The sequence below is a fragment of the Lycium barbarum genome, chromosome 3 (genome assembly GCF_019175385.1).
Source record: "Lycium barbarum isolate Lr01 chromosome 3, ASM1917538v2, whole genome shotgun sequence".
Taxonomy (NCBI): Eukaryota; Viridiplantae; Streptophyta; class Magnoliopsida; order Solanales; family Solanaceae; genus Lycium; species Lycium barbarum.
The window spans coordinates 140646962-140671760 of record NC_083339.1 but is presented as its reverse complement, the minus strand read 5'-3'; the positions used below and the strand labels follow the sequence as shown (position 1 = coordinate 140671760).

The following is a 24799-nucleotide window of genomic DNA, read 5'->3' as shown; positions in this document are numbered from 1 at the left end:
TGTGGGTTGTTTATTTGGGTAGGAAAATAATATTGCATTTGTATTTTAAGCCATTAATTGGCTGAAAATTGTTGACCGTTCCTCCGCTAAAATATTTTGGGATTCTAATTTAATAACTGGTATAATATATATTATGTAAAGACAATTAATATGTAGAAGAATAAAGATTTTGCAAAAATGTGGTCTTGTAATAAATTTAACGAGTCCAAACCCGAAAAAACGAAACGATGACTAACCGTTTAAAATCTGTGATAGAGTAATACTTATAATGTTGAAAAATAAAAGTAGCGATATTAATAGTAGTGAAAATAAAGTATTTAGCTCGTCAGCAAATTTAGAAGCCCGAGTAAATAAAATTAAATAAAGGAGGGACAAAATTGGGTGTCAACAATACTTTAAGAAAAAACGTTGTTTTCTAACTTCCAAGAACTTTCATAAGATTTAATATTTAGAAATTGTCAAATTACCTTTACAACTAATATAGTGTTACAAAACAAAACAAAAAGCAAGAGTACCAAAAACACACACAAAAAAAAAAAAAAAAAAAAGAGTTACAAAAATAAATTTTAAGGCCAAATGGCGATTTTTGTCCCTGATTTATAGTCTTATTCCAGTTCTAATTCTTGTGTATTTTGACTGAGCATATTTAACTTTCAGTAAACATGTGATTTGGGTCCCTCAAACTAACGGAAGTTAAAAACTTAACAGAATAATTAGTTATAATTTTGAAGGAAAAAAAAAAGTCAATATTAACCATTAGAGTTTGTGAAAGCTAGGCCACGATTGACATCATTGTTGAAGAAATCGTACAGCATCGTCCATCAACTGAATCCTTCCGAATGCAAATCACGATCAAATCAGTTCAAAGTCTCTTCCCCACCTTCTTTCTCTTAGCTGCCTTCTGTTGCAGTGTTCTTTGTTACTTCAAACTTTGAAACTCACTGCTCTTTAGGTCTTATTGCTCTACCAACTTTTGGGACTTGCATCCATGCCTCATAATAAACAGTTATTCCTCTGCTTTTCTAAAAATATTCACTTGTTTTCAATTGGATGATAACTTGGTTCATCAGTTTACTTTTTTCTTGTCCATAACCGGAACTTGTTTTTTTTCTTCTTCTTCTAACTTTGTGTTAATCTATACATTATGTTATCCCAGTGTTCGGGAGTATGAGTAAAATTGTATGTTTACCTCAATAACTCTTAAGTAGATCTCGTTCAACCGAAAAGAAAGTGAAAATTTTAACCTTAAACTTCTCCTCGAGAATATGAAGATCAAAGTTTATGAATGGACCTCCCGTATCAGATGTTAGGTGTGGAATTGGCCAAACAAGTCAATTCTTTTGTTCACATAGTCGTGATGTAAGCGCTTACCTCATAATAGTCGTGATGTAAGCGCTTACCTCATCATAGGAAATTCATTCCTATAAATAGGTAGCTTATGGTTCATTTGTAAGATATCATTAAGATCATTTGCTATACACATCCCAAGAGAGAAAAAATCTAAGAGATATACTCTTAGTGAAAGGCCTAAGTAAGAGAAGGTCTTTGAGAGAATTTTCTGTGGTAAAATTCTTGAGTGTAATTGGGATTGGGGTTGTGAGGTTGAGTGTTGTAAACACTTGTAATATTTCTTCTTTAATAAGATCTGCAGCAGCAATGTGGACGTAGCTCTCACATTGAGAGTGAACCACTATAAATTTGTGTGTGCTATTTATTCTTCGCTTACATCACGGCGTAAGTAGGTTCTGTCTAAGGAGGTTGGTATTTAAGTGGTCCAGCTGTGACCCTCCAATCTTTCCTGGGAACCTGCTTACAAAGGTCGGATTTGGGATTTAAATCCTAACAACTGGTATCAGAGCAACAGGTTGTGTTGTGATTTAGAAACGATGGGAGGCGAAGATGGTACGACGCACGGCATCGGTAAATTCGATGGTACAGACTTTGCGTTCTGGAGAATGCAAATTGAAGATTATTTATATGGCAGAAAGCTTCATGAACCTCTGAGTCCGAAACCAGAGGAGATGAAGCAAGCAGATTGGAATCTCCTCGACAGACAAGTTCTGGGAGTCATTCGGCTGACGCTGTCAAAGAACGTTGCTCACAATGTGGCAAAGGAGAAGACCACTGCAGATATGATGAAGGTATTGTCTGACATGTATGAGAAACCTTCGGCAAATAATAAGGTATTTCTCATGAAGAAACTCTTTCATCTAAAGATGATGGAAAATGCTCATGTTGCTGCACACGTAAATGAATTCAATACCATTGTAAATCAATTGTCATCGGTAAAAATTGACTTCGATGATGAAGTGCAAGCTCTAATTTTGTTGGCATCCCTACCAAATAGCTGGGAGCCAATGAGAGCAGCGGTTAGTAATTCTGTTGGCAGTGACAAACTAAAGTTCAACGATGTTAGGGATCGTATCCTTGCTGAGGAAGTGCGCAGGACAGATTCTGGAGAGGCATCGACGAGTTCTTCTTTTAATGTTGAAAACAGAAGCAGAAATTATGACAGAAACTACAACCGAAATAGGGGCAGATCGAAGTCAAGGAATGGCAGGGGTCAATCCAGACCAGGACGAACATTTGATTGTTGGAACTGTGGAAAACCAGGTCACTTCAAGAAGAACTGCAGGGCGCCTAAGAAGGAGGACAACAAGGGGGCTGGAATCAACGCTGCTACGGAAGACATTGGCGATGCGTTGTTGCTATCGGTTGACAGCCCGATAGACTCTTGGGTGATTGACTCAGGAGCGTCCTTTCATACCACCCCACATCATGATATAATGACAAACTACGTGGCTGAGAATCTCGGCAAAGTTTATTTAGCCGATGGAGAGCCGCTAGACGTTGTTGGCATGGGAGACATTAATTTGAAGATGTCAAATGGATCCTCGTGGAAGATTACAAAAGTTAGACATGTTCCAAAGCTGATGAGAAACCTGATCTCAGTAGGTCAGCTTGATGATGAGGGATATGATCTCAACTTTGGTAATGGGTCTTGGAAGGTGGCAAAAGGTGCTATGGTAGTTGGCCGAGGAAAGAAGATTGGCACTCTCTACATGACGGCTAGCTGTCGTGATACTGTTGCTGTGGTTGACAACACAAAGAAGACAGATTTGTGGCATTGTCGGCTGGGGCATATCAGCCAGAAGGGGATGAAGTTGTTGGTGACAAATGGTTTAATTCCGGAGCTGAAGACGGTGGACCTTCATACGTGTGAGAGCTGCATTCTCGGAAAACAAAAGCGAGTAAGCTTCTCAAGTGCAGGCAGAGAGTTGAAGGTCGAAAAGCTGGAATTGGTGCACACAGACGTGTGGGGACCTACCACTGTACCCTCCCTTGGAGGATCACACTACTACGTGACCTTCATTGATGATTCAACCAGGAAGGTATGGGTTTATTTTATGAAAAATAAATCCGATGTGTTTAGTGTATTCAAAAGATGGAAATCCATGGTCGAGAATGAAACAAACCTCAAGTTGAAGTGTTTGAGGTCCGACAACGGCGGAGAATACACTGATGGTGATTTCAAACGGTACTGTGCCGATAATGGGATCAAGATTATGAAGACTATTCCTGGAACGCCGCAACAGAATGGAGTAGCCGAAAGAATGAACCGAACGTTGAACGAGCGTGCTCAGAGTATGAGAATACACTCTGGACTGCCCAAGACATTCTGGGCAGATGCAGTCAATACCGCGACCTTCTTAATTAACCGAGGACCGTCAGTTCCCTTGGATTTCAGAATTCCAGAAGAAGTCTGGAGTGGCAAGAAGGTAAATCTTTCATTTCTGAAAGTGTTCGGTTGCTTATCATATGTTCATAATGATGATACGGCTAGAAGCAAGCTTGATCCAAAATCAAAGAAGTGTTACTTTATTGGCTATGGTGACACCGAGCTTGGGTACAGATTTTGGGATGAACAAAATCGGAAGATCATCCGAAGCAGGAATGTTGTCTTTAACGAAGAGGTACTGTACAAAGACAAGCTGCAAAAGAATTCAGAATGTCAGGACAAGGAATCGGAAATAGTCGATTTGAGGGACGTTCCGGCACCTGAGCCGCAGCCAGGTACAACCGAGGCAGAGGAACAAACAATCCGAGAAGGTGCTGATGAAAGTGCTGATTCTGAAACAAATGAACAAACGCCAATCACAGAGCTGCGTAGATCATCCAGGATCAGGAAGCCGCTTCACAGGTACTCTCCATCCCTCAACTACATTCTACTCACTGATAGAGGGGAGCCGGAATGTTATGAAGAAGCAATGCAAGTCGATGAATCGACTAAGTGGGAGCTGGCAATGAAGGATGAAATGGATTCACTATCGGCAAATCATACATGGGAATTATCCGAGTTGCCAAAGGATAAAAAGGCATTGCAAAACAAATGGGTTTATCGGATAAAGGAAGAACCCAATGGAAGCAAGCGTTATAAAGCAAGGCTGGTTGCAAAGGGATTTCAACAGAAAGAAGGCATTGACTATACGGAGATCTTCTCTCCCGTAGTCAAGATGGTGACTATCAGAACTGTTCTTGGGCTGGTAGCAAAGGAAAATCTACATCTGCAACAGATGGACGTGAAAACTGCATTTCTTCACGGTGATCTAGACGAGGAAATCTACATGCGACAGCCGGAGGGATTCAAAATCAAAGGAAAGGAGAATCTGGTGTGCAAACTTCAAAAGAGTCTGTACGGACTAAAACAGGCTCCAAGATAGTGGTATTTAAAGTTTGACAGCTTTATGAAGAAAGCTGATTTTTCAAGGTGCGAGGCAGATCACTGCTGTTACTTTAAAAAATTTGAAGACTCGTACATGATACTGCTACTCTATGTCGACGACATGCTAATCGTAGGAGCAAACCTACAGGAGATTGATCGGTTGAAAAAAGGGTTATCGGAAGAGTTTGTAATGAAAGATTTGGGAGCTGCAAAGCAAATCCTTGGGATGAGAATCGACCGAAGCAAGGAGGGCATCAAACTCTCACAAGAATAATATGTGAGGAAAGTTATCAAAAGGTTTAACATGCATGATGCCAAGCCAGTCAGCACTCCCTTGGCTGGACACTTTCGGTTGTCAAAGGATCAGTCGCCGACAACCGAGGATGAGAAGAAGCAGATGGACAAGATACCTTATGCATCTGCAATCGGTAGTCTTATGTATGCAATGATATGTACAAGGCCAGACATTGCACATGCAGTGGGAGTTGTCAGCCGATTTATGAGCAATCCGGGAAAGCAACACTGGGAGGCTGTGAAGTGGATATTCAGATATCTGAAAGGCAGCTCGAGTTCAGCTCTGTATTTCCGAAAATCAAAAATAGGATTGCAAGGGTATGTTGATGCTGACAACGGTGGTGATATTGATAGCAGAAAGAGCACATCCGGGTATGTTTACACCTTCGGAGGTACTGCAATCTCTTGGGTTTCCAAGTTGCAAAAGATAGTAGCTCTCTCTAGTTGTGAGGCTGAGTACGTTGCTGTGACGGAGGCCACAAAGGAAATGATGTGGCTACAATCTTTTCTGCGGGAATTGGATCAGGACCACGAGGGAAGTGTGCTATATTGTGATAGCCAAAGCGCCATTCATTTGGCAAAGAACCCGGTTTACCATGCTCGAACGAAGCACATACAACTCCGGTACCATTTCATTAGATCAGCTTTGGAAGATGGAGCGCTGGTGCTTGAGAAGATCGCAGGGAGTCAGAATCCAGCAGACATGCTGACAAAGGCAGTGACGATAGACAAACTGAAGTTATGCTCAACTTCAGTTGGCCTGCACGAAGTATGAAAGTAGGAAAGAGCTGCTGCATCGATCAAAGTGTGAAGACAAATTAAAATTAGTCTTCAAGTGGGAGATTTGTTAGGTGTGGAATTGGCCAAACAAGTCAATTCTTTTGTTCACATAGTCGTGATGTAAGCGCTTACCTCATAATAGTCGTGATGTAAGCGCTTACCTCATCATAGGAAATTCATTCCTATAAATAGGTAGCTTATGGTTCATTTGTAAGATATCATTAAGATCATTTGCTATACACATCCCAAGAGAGAAAAAATCTAAGAGATATACTCTTAGTGAAAGGCCTAAGTAAGAGAAGGTCTTTGAGAGAATTTTCTGTGGTAAAATTCTTGAGTGTAATTGGGATTGGGGTTGTGAGGTTGAGTGTTGTAAACACTTGTAATATTTCTTCTTTAATAAGATCTGCAGCAGCAATGTGGACGTAGCTCTCACATTGAGAGTGAACCACTATAAATTTGTGTGTGCTATTTATTCTTCGCTTACATCACGGCGTAAGTAGGTTCTGTCTAAGGAGGTTGGTATTTAAGTGGTCCAGCTGTGACCCTCCAATCTTTCCTGGGAACCTGCTTACAAAGGTCGGATTTGGGATTTAAATCCTAACATCAGAGGCGGATCTAGGATTTAAATTTTAGGGATTCATCATCTTAAATTTTTAGCATTAAACCATTATATTTCTAAAGTTATGAGTTCATATCTACTATTTATTGTAATTTTAGTAATTTTTTACACATAAATTACCCGCATAAAAAATTTGGGGTTCAATTGAACCCCAAGTTATAGTGCTCCATCCGCCACTGTCCCGTATTTTTTCTTGAAATTTTTAAGATGAAGTGTACAACCAAATAATCGTTCCAGTAATTACACTTGATGACCTGAATCATAGCTCCGCTTGTTCCATCATTATTTTTATTTTTTAAATTTATTTTAAAATATTGATTCTGGTAACTTTTTAACTTGGGTTAGTTTGAAGGAGCAAAGTCACACGTTTATATTAATTGAAGATTAAGTATGCTCAGTTAAATAACATAGGAACCAAAACTGGAATAAGGCTACAACTCAACGACTAAAATCACCATTTCCCTTAAATTTTAATGTGGTTTAGCCCGAAATGACAATAGTGGGTAGAATATGCGCTAAAGCTAAAATGGGAAGTTGCATAAATACTAGTAAATGAATATAATATTTCATAATCTATAATTATTAATTATATTACATATATATATTCATGAACAAAGAATGTTGCTATGTATAAAAAGCTAAAAATAAGGAGTTTCATATATTCATGATAACGATTAAATACATATCAAAACACATTAATTGCTTTCTAAAAATCTCTAACTTACTTAGCTATCTAATCCATAAACAAGTATATTACTGTTTATATGATAAGTATGTATACAATTCTTTGAACAAGTATATATATTATTGTACTTATATATTACGTATATTTCATTATTATATATATATATATATATATATATATATATATATATAATATTATTTGTTATTTATATAACTATTACTATTTACTATATATAATTTTATTTCTTATGTATATTACACAAAAGGTATTATCATATATATCAGGTATACTGAAGAAGCACACTATAAAATTATATATATATATTAGGTATACTGTAGAAGCACGCTATAAAATATTCATATATTAGGTGGATATTGTATACTTTATTAAATATATACAAATTTAAATTTAACCGATTTAATTTTCCTATTTCATGGAAGAGAGAGAGAGAGAGAAAAGTTGAATAATAAATATGTGATGACAGAAAGTAAGCCAAGTTTTATATATATATATATCAGGTATACTGTAGAAGCACGCTATAAAATATTCATATATTAGGTATATATTGTATACTATATTAGATTTATACAAATTTAAATTTAACCGAGTTAATTTTCCTATTTCATGGAAGAGAGAGAGAGAAAAATTGAATAATAAATATGTGATGGCAGAAAGTAAGCCAAGTTTTATGTGATGGGATGTCAATTATTAATTAAGATCCTATTTTAGTGGTAATCCATACGTAATTAGAATTTCAGGGAAGCCAGATTTTCCATTTTAATGCATTTCATAGAGATATTTAAGGGATATATGAAAAGTTGTAAACAATATAATTAAAAAGTTAAAAATTAGAATAAATTGTATTTATGTAATTTTTTGAAAGTAATTGTAATTTTTTTAATAGCTTTATAAAAAGTTGTTATTGTGTAAGTTCCTCTTAAGCTAAAACAATAAGCCCGGTCCAAATGACAATAATGGGTAGAATACGTGCTAAAGCTAAAACAGTGGTTTAGACTATTTTAAGAAGTCATCATTCACATCAACATACTTAAAACTTCGTATAATTAATAAAATTGCCAAAAGAAAAAAGAAAAAAACTTCGTATGATTAAGAGCAAAACAGAGTTTAACTCAATTGGGAGAGGCCCTTGTATATTTTTTTTGCTAATTCAAAGTTCTGTAGACTTCTTTCTACTACATCTTTAACTTGTAGTATAATCTTAATAGCCTTGAAAAGTTGGGAGACCATAATGTTCTGTTTCTGTAAAAAATTTGGAAAACAGGATTTTTCGACTTTTGGCATTCAAAAATCTTGAATTCTTCTCAATTGGAATTGTAAGTTCATTATTGATCGAATGAGAGGATATTAGTTCTAGTTTGTATATTTCCAGTGTTAGTAGCTCGGTTTATCATTAGAACTCCAGTTGTTTCTTCTCTTTGCCATTTCAAGATTTTAAGCTGCTCGTAAAGCATTGAGGTATACCAATTCAAGGATTTACTCTGGAAATAAATCTTCAACTGTAGATAAAATCAATTTATGTTGTGTTTATGTGTGTGTGATACAAGTGATCATTAACAATAAATAAATGTCATAAAATTTGTTGTTTTTTCCATTATTCAAGCTAGCTATTCTATTTCATAAAAGCTTTGGGAGATAAAATTGGGCAAGGACCATTATTTACCCAACCCGTTTTTTACTCGTACTAATAGGGGCGGGTTACAAATCAACCTGTTTTTAACCCGCCCAAATCCGACTCAACCCGCCCATTTGCCAACATTATGCCGTACATTATTCAATAACAACAACAACATACCCAGTAAAATCTCACAATGTGGGGTTTGGGGAAGGTAAAGTGTACGCAGATATCTGAAAGACACTATGCCATATATTATTCAACTACATATATTTTAACACCAAGCTGACCTCTGCATATCAAGCCAACTGAGGCTTCCTTTTGAAATAGTTGTGGCATGATGTCCGAACACAAAGGTAAAGAATGTGTTGATCTAAAATATGAGAGGGTAAGGCAAGACATTAAACTTCATACAGAATACTAATGACAAAAATTAGTGTAAAGCATATGTAGGATTATATAGAGAACTGCTGATCACTGCCATCACAAAGCAGGATAATATATGCTGGAGGGAAATATGTCAAGAGAGGGTTTTGGATACAATATGTATAGCAGCTCCGCAACGCAATGTCCCTCAAATTTCTGCAGTTTATTTGTATTCTAGCTAGGAAGTTCAATTTTTTTACTCTTTGCGTTCCATGCTGTAGGCTTGTAATATCCAGTCACTCCAAGTTCGGTCTGAAGCTTGGTGGAAATAAAAAAAAAAAAATGCTAGCGATTTTATCTCTGTATTCTGTTTTCCAATATCTAGAGAGCTGCTCACATGCTCCCAAGTCGAGAGCGGGCGGGTTTGATCGCAGTATGATACTGTAAAAATGTTTATGGGCACTGGCATACTGCATATTCTAAGGTGCCGTTTGGCCATAAATACCAATTTTTTTTTTTTTTTGGAATTTTGGAGTTGGAGTTGGAGTTGTGTTTGACCATAGTTTTTGAAATTGTAGTTTTTGTGAAATGTATTTGTAAAAAAGTAAAAATAGTGAATTTTTTTTTTAAAAGTAAGTTTTTTGAGTTTTTGATATTCCGGAATACAACTTCAAGTTGTATTCGGAATTTTCATGGCCAAACGCTGATTCCGGACAAAAATGAAAAACAATTCCGGAAAAAGGTGAATAATTTTTATGGCCAAACGGCACCTAAGTAATCGTATTGGCATTTCTATCTTGATCCAATAGAACAAAAATAAATCTGGAATTCTTATATTACACGACAGACAAAAAAAGAAAGGGAGAAGATGGGAAATAGTTGAAATCAAAGGAACAACATTCAAGCTGTGCTGCCCCAACAAAAATTAGCTTGATGAAACCAGACAACCATTGTGCAAGGAAAATCCCCTCAAGCTATCATGAGAACCATCAGAACTGGGTGGGAAAACTCTCTTCAATGATGAAGATGAAGACACTATACTGTTTAGAGAACTGGCACTGACCTGACACCTCTTCAAGTCTATCACTCTCAATGTTGTACAGTTTTTCACCATTGCCTGTATGCCCTTTCCTGTCAATCCTTTACAGTTCTCCAAGTTTAACTTCAATAGGCGAGAACATCTGTTCCCAATCATGGCCAGGCCTTCATCACTTAATGCGGAACCAGCTGCATTGATTACCTCCAGATTAGTCAGTTCAGCGCCTTTTCCGATGTGTTTAATCAATGGGCATTTACCAAATTCCAAGTTCCTTATCTGATTGCATACATCAAGAACAAAGGCAAGACCTACCTCTGTAAGACTTGCACACAAGCACACATCAAGAATCTCCATGTTGGGGCACATTAAAGCAACTTTTGCGAGAGAGTCATCATTCAGGTACATTTTAAATTTCAAACTAACAGTCCGGATTCTTGGGTTCTTCACACAATTATGAGAATAATCTTTCATCCCCAAACCATTATTGTTCAGACCATTATGAAAATAATCTTTCATACCCCAACCAGTATTGTCCATCTTAACTGCTTCCAGAGAAGGACAATTTCTTGCAAGCGTGAAGAACGTGGAAATGGTCAATTTCAAACACTGGCTAAGATCAATGGTAACAAGACATTGTAGATATTTGGATAAATCATTCATAGACTCATCAGTTAAAAAATCTACATCAACCAGAGATAAGCACTGAAGCGTCCGATACGCACACAGAAGCAAAGAGATACCCGGTAATGTGAAATTTGTACACCAAGAAAGCGAAAGCTTATGCAGAGGCAGAGAAGCGTTGGCCAACAAGAAGAGGAATTCATCTGAAATAGTCGAGTCAGAAACTTCGAGTGTCTGTAAAGCTTGGCTACAAGTGGCCAAACATTCAAAACCGGAACTTGATAGACCATCTTGAATCTTGGACACCGAAATCCAACTCAAAGAAGCACAAGCCCGCTGTACAGAAAGGACCCCTTTTAAAGTCACCGAAGTGTCCTCCACCTGAATGTCTTGTAAATTCAAACAATTCTTAGAAAGAGCAACAAGGGACCTATCAGTAATACGCTTATTACCAGAAACATTGATCTTACGTAAATTTGTCAAGTTAACCGATAGGAACTCCATCCCAGAATCAGTCACGGCAAAATCACAACTCGTCCTTGGATAGCTAATATCAAGTTCTTCCAAAAACGGAAATGACTCTGCTATAGCATACAAACAAGAGTCACGTATAAAAGTGAGATATCTGCACTTCAAAACCCTCAAACCCTTTAATTTACGTCCCAATTCCTTCAACCCCTCGACGGGTAATTTATGGTGATTCGAGATATCAAGTTGTCGTAGATTGGAAACACAATTGGCAAGGTCAAAAAGAATAAAATCAAGATCACCGTGGAAATCACTAAGATCAATAGAAATAAGATTCGGAAATCGGTGAATGAGTTTAGATAGGGTACCGTGGTGTATTACAGACAAATGGAAGCGTATACTATTGGTGAGAGCAAGAAACTGTTTGCATACTAAAGAAACTGATTCTAAGTCAGATTGGCAATGGATACGGTTGAATATTAGTTCCCAGCATTCTTCAGGAAAATATTTGCACTCTTTCCCCATTCTTTAGGGCGAAATGTATGAATGACTATCGAATGAATGATTCTGTACTCTACTTGAGAAAGTGAATTCAGAGTGAGAGAAAATGAAAAAGATGGTCTGTTATCTTGATTCTTGGCCAGTAAGTGGGAAGAATAAACTTGAGAAATGGTGACAAATTTGATCACTTATCTTAAAAATGTGATTAACTTAAGTTGAGATTAAATTATAATTTTTAAAATTTATAATCTTTTATAAAATATAAAAAGATTCCAACTTAATCCCAAAAAATCCACTAGACCCCCTTCTCCTCCCCTACCACTCCCTCCCCCCACCCCCAACCCCAATTTTTTTTATTTGCTTTATCACGAGCCCCCTTCTCTCACACCTCCTCTGCCCCCGCCCCCCAACACCAATTTTTTTTTTGTTTTTTCACTAGCCCCCCGCTCCCTCCTGCTCCCCCCCCCCCCCCCCCCCCCCTCTAATACCAATTTTTTTTAAAAAAAGTTTAAAATTTTTTTATTTACTTTTTCACCAGCCCCCCTCCCCCCACCCCTACCCTATTTTAAAAAAAAAAAAAATATTTGCTTTTTCGCCAGCCCTCCTGCTCCCCCCCTTCCTCCGCCCCCTCCCTCGCCCTCCCCCCCCCCAAACACCAATTTTTTTTAAAAAAGAAACTTTTAAATTTTTTTATTTGCTTTTTCACCAGCCCCCCTGCTCCCCCCTCCTCCGCCCCCCCCTAACCCCTCCCCCGCCTAACCTCAATTTAAAAAAAAAAAAAGTTTTAAAATTTTTTATTTGCTTTTTCACCAGCCCCCCTCTCGACCTCCACCGACCCCTAGCCCCCCACCCCCCAAAATGATTTTTTTTTAAAGTTTCGATTTTCTTTATTTGTTTTTTCACCCCCTCCTCCTCATCCCAACCCCCCCCCCCCCACCCCACCCCCTCCCCCCACACCCCAATTTTTTTTTAAGTTTTTTTTTCACTTTGCCTCCTCCCACCCCTCACCCCTCCCCCCACCCACCCCCAAAAAAAATATTTTTTAAAAAAAAGTTAGAAAAGTTTTTCTTTTTGTTTTTTTGCACCCACCACCCTCCAAAAAAAACTGTTTTAAAAAAAGAAGTTTGCAAAGTTTTTGTTTTTATTTTTTTACACCACCATACCCCCCCCCCCCCCCAACCCAAAAAAATAATTTTTTTTGAAAAGAAGTTTTTGATTTTTATTTTTTTTGGTTTCTTACTTCCCCCACCCACCCCAAAAAAAAATTGTTTTTAAAAAAATGGTTTTGAAAAGTTTTTATTTTTAGTTTTTTGCACACCCCACCCACTCCAAAACAAAAAAAATCTTGAAAGGAAGTTTTGATTTTTTTTTTTTTTTGGTTCAGGAAAAGTTTAGATAAAATTCAGGTTGTTGTTGTGTGTTTGTAGTGAAATAGATGATTTTTCTGTTGTTGTTCTGGTATGGTTCAGGGTTTAGGAAAATATATCCAACATATAGTTTTTTGTTCTTGTCCTGGTATTTATCTGGTTCTGTTTGTAGAAGATAACCAACATATTTGTAGTTGTTGCAACAAGTTCTACACTTTTTGCAACAAGTAGACAATCTGTTCCAACGACTCATTAATCTGTTGGACATAACTTCAGTTATTTGCTTCTGTTTGTAGAAGATATCCAACAAATTTGTAGTTGTTGCAACAAGCTCTACACTTGTTGTAACAAGTAGACAATCTGTTGCAACAACTACAAATCTGTTGGACATAACTTCAGTTATTTGGTTCTATTTGTAGAAGATATCCTACAGATTGTAGTTGTTGCAACAAGTTCTACACTTGTTGTAATAATTAGACAATCTGTTGTAACAACTACAAATCTGTTGGACATAGCTTCGGTTATTTGGTTCTGTTTGTAGAAGATATCCAACAGATTTGTAGTTGTTACAACAAGTGTAGTGCAACAAGTTCTGCACTTGTTGCAACAAGTAGACAACCTATTTATGAATCAGCAAATGTTGAGGAAAGATATAGTCAAATTTGTCACACCCCATTTTAACCGGGTAGATTTAGGAGTATGACGTATTGGTGATTCCTATTTATTTTATTTGAGGAGTCGCCACCTAATTAATTTAACGGTGAATTAGGACACCTAGAGGTTAACTAAGGGAAAGTTAAAAACTAAACCTCAATTAATAGTCTACTTAACCAGTGTGATTCTAGGTAAGGGCTCTATATTATCCTAAAGGGAAGGGGTTAGGCATCCTTTAAAATCCGTTAACTTACGGTTATCCGATCAAACTTAGGTTAATTAATTGAGGCTAAATATAATGCTTAAAATTTAGAAAATGATTTTGAGATATTGCTAAAGTTTTTAAAAAAATGTTGGTCAAAATAAGATTTACAGAAAATATAATAATTTGTATAAAAAGAGATTTTAAATGCCATTTTTTTGAAAATATGATTTATGAATGTTGTTAAGGTTTTTAGATGAAAATGTAATAGCGTTGTTTAAAATAATACTCGCAGAAACATAATAACGTACGTAAAGAAAATTCTAAAAAATAAGTGAGACTTGAAAATATTGATGAAGCCTCAAATGGAAAATGGTATTTAATAAGATTTGTAGGAAATGTGATAATTTCATGAAATAAAACTTACAAGCATTGTTAAGATAAAATGCTATTTAAAGAAGACTTATAAATATTGCTAAAAGTTTTAAATAAGATGATATTTAGAAATAAAACTCGTAAAAGATATTTTGCATAATAAGAATTTTAGATGCTATTTAAATAGAGCTCAAAATGTCGCTAAGATTTTATATGAAATCAATAAATGCTATTTAAAATAAGACTTGTAGAAAATATAACGTGAACATACCAATGTAAGAAAATCTAAGCTTATAGTAGGATTCAAAAGGAAGTGAGTTTTCTTATTAATTATGCCTAGTAAAAGTATGCATGATTGATTCCAAATTTGACGAGTTGTTTATAAAATATACTTGAGTTTTATTTGCGTATTAGTAACGTTTCGAAACGTTTATGATAAAACGATTTCTTTTTTTTTACTTAGAATATATAGTCATACCATTTTGTAAATTAATCATTTCCAAAAAAATAGAAAAATATTAGACATTTAATATGAAAAAGAAGGGAAATAAACTAATGGAATGATTTGCTAGTCTTTCTTAAACTAAATTAGCCCCTTACTAAACTGAGCCCATTAATACACTAAAACCTATCTAAGTTAAGAGAATAAAATAGGATGAAGGGTTAGTTACATAGATACAAGTTAAATGCACAAGAGAAAACAAAAAAAAAAAAAATAGAATAAAAGGCCAAACAATATTAAATGGGCCAGCCCATTCGAGATTGTTGCTGCTGTTTTATTTGGGCTTTGGCCCAGAATTTACTTTTGTTTCTTTGGCTGCGGACAGAGCTGGACAGAGGGGGATTTCGTTGGGCTTTTAGCCCAACACCGAATACGAAAGGAGATAAGTCCTTCGGTCTCGTACGCGATGATCATGCAAAAAAAAATGAAAAGAAAGGAATTAGCATGCAATCAACGAATGAAGTTGAACACGTAAAAAATAAGCTCAAAACAGATCAGAGATTATGTCTATTATTATGTATATTCAGGTATATCTTATGTACACACGTTCACAACTGTCTAAAAGAGGTATATCAATAAGACACATAAATATACATCACCAACTGAAATATACTTGCAACAGTGCACAAGGTCGAATAACACCCAAACCGATGGCGAAATTCATCCGAGACTCACTGATACATATTTGCTAATAAACAGTATCTATTTGCACATTTAGACTACTTACTTATAAGAAATCAGCGAGACAGGGATATTCTTTAACGAGCCTATATTTATCAATATCCAACGACATTTCCAGCAATTTTTGTTCTTGACTAAATGGAGACAAGTTAAACAGATGGGATAGAGTGTTAAAATAGTTGATCAGTTTCATTTTTGCCCACAGCGATCCTATCTAACTGATTCCGAAATTCATTTCAACATCATATCAAGTCTAAAATTCCTAATAACTCTTAAAGGATAAAAATGGCTAAAACATTTAGGTGAAAAACAGAGAAACAAATAGGATGTGAACTGTAAACATGCCCAGAGATGAAAGAAAATGCTTATGCCAGGCAGGATAGCAGGAAATGAAGATATATCAATATCAACATATAGGAAGTTGATCAGAACAGTGTAGGTATAATGCAAATGGTGATATACATAGAGATCATGGTGATATACACACTTTGAGTTTTGATTTTTTTCAAAAAAAACTGAACCTCCATTCAACCAACAAAAATGCAAATGGTGATATACACACTTTGAGTTTGATTTCTTCAAACTGAAGCTCCATTCAACCAACCAAAATGCAACCAAACATATCATATAGGCATCCTCTGACAACTTTCATCACAAAAAAAGTCTATGGACACAACTGGTGTAGCTAAATCAAGTTCATCATCATTTGAACAAAACAAACAATCATGCAATATGTGTAAGGCATTTGTCCTTTTCTAAAAAAAATCACAGATAATGCAAAACTGTGCTAACAGAGAGTGATCATTTAGACTAGATCATCTCACGTAATCGACCATTTGATAAAGCTGCTGGTTGATTAGAAGACTATGACCAAGAGATTATATAAATATCCGAGAGTCATCACAATTAGCACACATTTTACTATTGTTTTAGCTCACAAAAAATGCAAAATCAACTATGTTTAACACATCACAAAGAAGCTATCATGGTACTCCTGTCGATATTAAGCTGAGCAAACATATGCTAGCACGTATTCATTATAATCAGACGACTTCTAAAGCCTACCTAAAACACATACTCGCGATTACATAAGGCTAAGCAGACATAAACATATGATAATATTTATTAACTAGGATCACACTAATCTAACTAATATCAAATTAAACACATGATGACATGTACTTGCTAACGGATATTAAACCCAAAACACACAAATACACACCGACGCAGAAAATTACTCCTACAAACAGAGAATTAAATAAAATTGCTGAAAGAGATAAACAAGAAAAGGAGGAACTACAAACCTTTTTGGGGTGCAGCGAAATGGGATTCGGGCTTCCGATATACCTCGAAACACTTCGAAATTCGAACTCGCGTGTACTCAGATTCAAACGAAAATTCGACAAGGACAGAACAAGATTTTATATTTTCGTGACGATATCGAGAAAATTGAAAACCGATGTTTAAAAAAAAAGAACTGGAAACCATCAAAGATTTGTATTTTAAAGGTGAATCTGGCGAACCAAAGACTTTGATTCTTGGGAGCGTTTTTTACTGATCCGAAAAATCCCCCCTTTTATCGATGAATCAACCCCATTTTATAGGGTTTTGGGTTCAAGACAAAAATGGCGAAAGGAACAGAGGGAGAAGTAACGTGGTGATGTCAGAGCACGTGGGGGTATGGGTGTGGTGGAGATGATGGTCACGTGGTGTCAGAGGTATGGGTGCGGGATGGGGGTCACGTGGTGAGGATGGAGTGGAACAGAGGGATGGCAGAGGAGCGACACGATGAAGTGGAATGGCAGTGAGGAGTGGAGATGTCGGGCGTGAGTGGAGATGATGGATATGGGTGTGATGATGTCGGAAAAGTAGTGGGGGTAACGTGGGAACAAAAGAGGATGGGGTGGCAGCTAGGGTTTAGGGGTAAAGGGGAGGAAGAGGAGTGGGGCGATGGAGTGTTTGGCTGGATGAGGAGGCGGCGATGGGGAGGTGGAGAGGCGGAGAAGGAGAGAAGGAAAGGAGAGGAGGTGAGAAGGGAGCGGCGGAAGAAAGTGGGGAAAATGAAGGGGAACCCTAAAAGGGTTCCCTTATTCGAATGACAAAATGGATCGGACCCGGTCCACGAGTGGACCGGGTCAATTTTAGACTGGGTATTAAAACAATAGGCTAATAAATTAAAACACGAATTATTCTAAAAATTGAGATAAGAGATATGGACTAGTCCAAAAAAATATTAGGAGTCAATCGGGATTTGATTTGGAGCCCGGTAAGTCAAAATACGGACCGAGTGCAAGAAATAATTTGGTTTCTAAATTTGAATAAGAGACCTATTTAAATAACTTGTGTTAAAATATTGATCGACATAAAGTATGCAAACATTAATGTTCAGATAAAAAATGGCGTAATAGCCGTGCAATAATATTCCGAAAATCCACAGTAAGATAAATACTATTATTTAATTATGCAAAGATAAAATGCGATGTGTGTGCGTAAGCTGGTAAAATACTGAAATGATAAAAAATTATGAATAATAATAATAATAATAATAATAAAATACGATAAATAATAATAATTGATAGAATGATACAATGGCGGTATTGATAAGAGGCTAATAATTATAGTAAACATAATATATATTTTTTATTTTTTCAAAATATTAGAAGCTTAAAATAGGTATTTTGGCAGAGAGACGGGACAAAATTGGGTGTCAACAACTTGTCCCTCTTTGCCCGATAATGATGAAAGAGTTGTCGGGCAAAGACGTTGACTCAGTAGCCTATTTTGTCCCGACTAAAGGAAACTTGAGAGGATTATGACCGGACTCCGGTCTCTGAGTTGCCTACATATCTCGGGCTATACGAGAATCAGGTCGAGTGTAGTTCTGGGACAATTACGACACTTGAACCCCAATTGGCGCAAAACTTGCAAAATATTGTCCCAGTGCTGAATTATGATAACACTGGGTATTGTGATAGAAACTTTAGAATTCTGAAAATTGAATTGCTGGAACGCAAGAGAATACTTGCAATTAGAGATGAGTGTTCGAGGTAGATCTTTGACCCGTGTCGGGAAGTTTGACTATCCTTCCCGACAAATTGCCCCAGTTCGCTGCCGAAGAAATAGTTCCACGATTTGATGTGTGATGCCAACTTTGATATTGCCAAAAGCCATCAGCTAAAAACAAATGTTAGCAATAAAGAAATATATGTAAATAAGGCAGGGTTGGAGAAGTTACACTTGCAACCCCTGCTTCGAAAGTTGAATCCACATTCGGAGGTGGATGCCGGAACTGAAATATAAGATTCCCGCATTCGGAGGTGGGTGCCTGAACTTGAATATAAAATACCCGCATTCGGAGGTGGGTGCCTGAACTGAAATATAAGATACCCGCATTCGGAGGTGGGCGCCTGAACTGAAATATAAAATTCCCGCATTCGGAGGTGGGTGCCTGAACTTGAAATATAAGATACCCGCATTCGGAGGTGGGTGCCTGAACTTGAAATATAAGATACCCGCATTCGGAGGTGGCGCCTGAACTGAAATATAAGATACCCGCATTCGGAGGTGGGTGCCTGAACTTGAAATATAAGATACCCGCATTCGGAGGTGGGTGCCTGAACTGAACATTGAAATACCCGCATTCTAAGGTGGGCGCCTAAATTGAAAATTGGCATACCCGCATTCTAAGGTGGGTGCCTAATTTGAACATTGAAATACCCGCATTCTAAGGTGGGTGCCTGAATTGAACATTGAAATACCCGCATTCTAAGGTGGGTGCCTGAATTGAACATTGAAATACCCGCATTCTAAGGTGGGTGCCTGGATTGAAATTGACATACCCGCATTCTAAGGTGGGTGCCTAAATTGAACATTGAAATACCCGCATTCTAAGGTGGGTGCCTGAATTGAACATTGAAATACCCGCATTCTAAGGTGGGTGCCTGAATTGAAAATTGACATACCCGCATTCTAAGGTGGGTGCCTAAATTAAATTTTGAAATACCCGCATTTTAAGGTGGGTGCCTGAATTGAACATTGAAATACCCGCATTCTACGGTGGGTGCCTGGATTGAAATTGACATACCCGCATTCTAAGGTGGGTGCCTAAATTGAACATTGAAATACCCGCATTCTAAGGTGGGTGCCTGAATTGAACATTGAAACACCCGCATTCTAAGGTGGGTGCCTGAATTGAAAATTGACATATCCGCATTCTAAGGTGGGTGCCTAAATTAAATTTTGAAATACCCGCATTTTAAGGTGGGTGCCTATATCATGTCCACTTCCCATGGTGCAAAAAATGTAAATCCATATCCACTTTCAGGGTGCAGAAAAATAAATCCAAGTCCACTTTCACAGTTCAAAATATAAATCTACGTCCGCATTTCACGGTACAAAATATAAATCCACGTCGACTTTGACGTCCGTATTATACGGTACAACAGTAAATTTACATCTACTTTCACGTCTGCATTATACGGCGCAAAAATAAATTCACTTTTACTTTCGAAAACATAAATCTGTATCCACTTTCTACAATTATATGTATATTTTTTTTGTAATATAATTCTATTTCCACTTCCATGCTCGCATCCACAATGTGAATGTAAATCCACGTCCACTTTAGAAATAGTATTGTAAAAAGATATCCACATCTTAATCCATGTCCCGTTGTGACGGAAGTTAAATCTATAATTAACCCCCACAATTTGATATACGATGCAATATTTCGATCTTGTTATCTTATTAACATACTTCATTCTAAAAGAATTTGATAATGATTTGAACATGTATGAAGTGATGACGAAATTGAGGAATTCTAACCAATAACAGGTGATCAAGGTCAGTGTCCATGATTATATGTATTTGATCCATCGATGAATGTCACGAGCTAAAACAACTGTTAGTGATAAGAATCAATAGCTGGGTCTAAAAGAATTATACTTACAGCCCTTGGTTGAGAAGATGAACTTGTGTCCACTGTTGCAATTGAAATTTCGTGATGAGTGGAACGACGCCCACCGTTCGGCATAAGCTACCTTTGCATCCACGCTGAAGAGTATTTGCATTTTGAAGAAAGTTAACTTTTTGATCACGCCCATAATTTAATACATGCACCGTGTTCATGTTAATTGGACCTGTCTCAACAAAGAAAAATTGTGAGTTTAAAAGAAAATTGGTTGACTTGTGCATGTCGGGGAACTTGGCCCTTAAATTGACTTTTGTCTCGGTCGCGTCCACGTTCTTCGATGTCTCACCACATATCTTGCTTTGCCGGGGAGTTTCAGTTATAAAAAAAATGTATTTTGAAAATAAAAGTAATGAGATTTAGATGACTTTGAAAGGAAATACTTAGTGGCTCTAATATGTAACATGATTAAGAAGACTCGATTTTTGAATTTACTCACATTTTAGAAATATGGATGGACTTTTGTTTAAGACCACTTTTATGCTACTTCTAAAAATTTGTCCCAGTTTCAGTCTTAGAGATGCTTGATTCTGGACAATTGAAAAATAAGAACTTATAATGAAAGTTTTCGAAAGTGATTTGACCGACTTCGAAATTTGTCCCAGTTTCAAGTCCTGGAAACGCTTGGTTCTAAACGATCGAAAAGTGAGAAAATTGTAATGAAAATTTTTTGAAAGTGATTTGACCGATTTCAAAAATTGTCCCAGTTTCAAGATACTAAGACACATGAATTTAAGCGGTGGGAAGACCAAGTCTTGTATAAAAATCCTTATGTATTTTATAGGAACCAAAATGTTTGGACAAACTGAAGATAAAAATTTTAAGATAGAAGGGCCGAACCCGCCTCGGGTTGCCTACGTATCCCAAAGGAATCAGGCCAGACGTAGTTCGTGATAAAAATAAAGACTTTTGAATTTTTGTTGTTGTTTTTTTTAATAAAGGGGGGGCCGAACCCGATATGGGTTGCCTACGTATCCAAAAGGAAATCAGGCCACACGTAGTTCCACCCACAAAACAAAGACGTTGAAATAATTTGAAAAGAGTGGCCGAACCCGATGTGGGCTGCCTACGTATCAACAGGAAGTCAGGCCAAACGTAGTTCGTTACAAACAAAATGACAGAATCTTAATTTAAAATGGCCGTAACAAAACATAGAGGCAACATGACAAAAGGAACTAAATGTTCTAGTTGATGCCTCCGGCCTACTACAAAAGGAAATTTAAACTGAAAATACTGAAACTCCCCAGCAGAGTCGCCAAGCTGTCACACCCCTTTTTAACCCGGGTGGATTTAGGAGTATGACGTATTGGTGATTCCCGTTTATTTTGTTTTGAGGAGTCGCCACCTAATTAATTTAACGGTGAATTAGGACACCTAGAGTTTAACTAAGGCAAAGTTAAGACTAAACCTCAATTAATAGTCTGCTTAACCAGTGTGATTCTAGGTAAGAGCTCTATATTATCCTAAAGGGAAGGGGTTAGGCATCCTTTAGAATCCGTTAACTTACGATTATCCGACCAACTTAGGTTAATTAATTAAGTTAAATAAAAATGCTTAAAATTTAGAAAAAATGATTTTTTGATATTGCTAGAGTTTTAAAAGAAAGTAATGTTAGTAAAAAATAAGATTTACAGAAAATATAATAATCTATATAACAGAGACTTTGAATGCCATTTTTCGAAAATACGATTTATGAATCTTGTTAAGATTTTTAGACGAAAGTATAATGGTAATGTATAAAATAATACTCGTAGAAAAACATAGTAACGTGTGTAAGAGAAGATTTTAAAAATTTAAATAGGACTTGAAAATATTGATGAAGCCTTAAATAAAAGATAATATTTAATAAGATTTATAGGAAATGTGATAATTTGCATGAAATAAAAAAAAAACTTATAAGCATTGTTAGGATAAAGAATGTCATTTAAAGAAGACTTATAAATGTGGCTAAACTTTAAAATAAAATGCTGTTTAATATAAGATTTATATAAAATATGATAATTTGCCCGTAAATAATAGCTGTTGAGAAGAGATTTAGCATTTTGAACTTTGAATAAATCATATTATCTGATCATAGCAATGTAGAAAAATCTAAGTTTATAAATAGGATTCAAAACGAAAAGAGTTTTCTTTATTTATGAAATGCGCTCGAATTTGTATTTTTGCGTATTAATGGTATTTTGAAATTAAGATAACAAGAAGCAAGATATGATTTCTTTTACTAAAAATATATAGTCATGACATTTTCCAAATCAATTATTCCAAACAAATATTAGATTTTTGTAAATAGTTTTAACATGAAAAGAAAAGAATAACTTATAGAATTAATTGTTAGTCCTCTTTAACTGACTACCCATTATACTAAACTAAGCCACTAATTTTACCGAATTCATCTAACTAAAAATAGAACAACAATAAAAAGTTAGTCACATAATACACATCAAATGATAATGAAATAAGAAAGTGCAAATTAAATGGACCCAGCCCATTTTGGGGGGGGGGGGCTGTTGGATCTCTCGGCTGTTGGGCTTCGGCCCAGCAGTCTTTTTGGTATTGCTGTGGATTGGCCTGCTGTAATTTATGGGCTACTGGGCTTCGGCCCAGAACTGCTCTTATCCTTTAGAATGGGCTACGGACAGGGCTGGAACGAAAGGAAAATGTTGTTTCGTTGGGCTTTGGCCCAACATCGAATGCGGAAGACGAATCCGAGTTCGTATGTGAGGTTCATGCATAAAAAGATATGAGAGGAAAAGAGTTAGCATGCAATCAACGAATGAAGTTGAACACGTAAAAAATAAGCTCAAAACAGATCAGAGATTATGTCTATTATTATGTATATTCAGGTATATCTTATGTACACACGTTCACAACTGTCTAAAAGAGGTATATCAATAAGACACATAAATATACATCACCAACTGAAATATACTTGCAACAGTGCACAAGGTCGAATAACACCCAAACCGATGGCGAAATTCATCCGAGACTCACTGATACATATTTGCTAATAAACAGTATCTATTTGCACATTTAGACTACTTACTTATAAGAAATCAGCGAGACAGGGATATTCTTTAACGAGCCTATATTTATCAATATCCAACGACATTTCCAGCAATTTTTGTACTTGACTAAATGGAGACAAGTTAAACAGATGGGCTAGAGTGTTAAAATAGTTGATCAGTTTCATTTTTGCCCACAGCGATCCTATCTAACTGATTCCGAAATTCATTTCAACATCATATCAAGTCTAAAATTCCTAATAACTCTTAAAGGATAAAAATGGCTAAAACATTTAGGTGAAAAACAGAGAAACAAATAGGATGTGAACTGTAAACATGCCCAGAGATGAAAGAAAATGCTTATGCCAGGCAGGATAGCAGGAAATGAAGATATATCAATATCAACATATAGGAAGTTGATCAGAACAGTGTAGGTATAATGCAAATGGTGATATACATAGAGATCATGGTGATATACACACTTTGAGTTTTGATTTTTTTCAAAAAAAACTGAACCTCCATTCAACCAACAAAAATGCAAATGGTGATATACACACTTTGAGTTTGATTTCTTCAAACTGAAGCTCCATTCAACCAACCAAAATGCAACCAAACATATCATATAGGCATCCTCTGACAACTTTCATCACAAAAAAAGTCTATGGACACAACTGGTGTAGCTAAATCAAGTTCATCATCATTTGAACAAAACAAACAATCATGCAATATGTGTAAGGCATTTGTCCTTTTCTAAAAAAAATCACAGATAATGCAAAACTGTGCTAACAGAGAGTGATCATTTAGACTAGATCATCTCACGTAATCGACCATTTGATAAAGCTGCTGGTTGATTAGAAGACTATGACCAAGAGATTATATAAATATCCGAGAGTCATCACAATTAGCACACATTTTACTATTGTTTTAGCTCACAAAAAATGCAAAATCAACTATGTTTAACACATCACAAAGAAGCTATCATGGTACTCCTGTCGATATTAAGCTGAGCAAACATATGCTAGCACGTATTCATTATAATCAGACGACTTCTAAAGCCTACCTAAAACACATACTCGCGATTACATAAGGCTAAGCAGACATAAACATATGATAATATTTATTAACTAGGATCACACTAATCTAACTAATATCAAATTAAACACATGATGACATGTACTTGCTAACGGATATTAAACCCAAAACACACAAATACACACCGACGCAGAAAATTACTCCTACAAACAGAGAATTAAATAAAATTGCTGAAAGAGATAAACAAGAAAAGGAGGAACTACAAACCTTTTTGGGGTGCAGC

At 36.3% G+C, this 24799-nt stretch overlaps 1 protein-coding gene across 1 annotated transcript; it reads right to left on the bottom strand.

The window, feature by feature from the left end:
- Positions 1 to 10028: 10028 nt before the first annotated feature.
- On the bottom strand, positions 10029 to 11756 carry LOC132631483 (uncharacterized). The gene has a single exon (XM_060347061.1). The coding sequence runs from the start codon at positions 11754 to 11756 to the stop codon at positions 10029 to 10031; it is 1728 nt and encodes a 575-aa protein (XP_060203044.1).
- Between the last annotated feature and the right edge of the window lie 13043 nt (positions 11757 to 24799).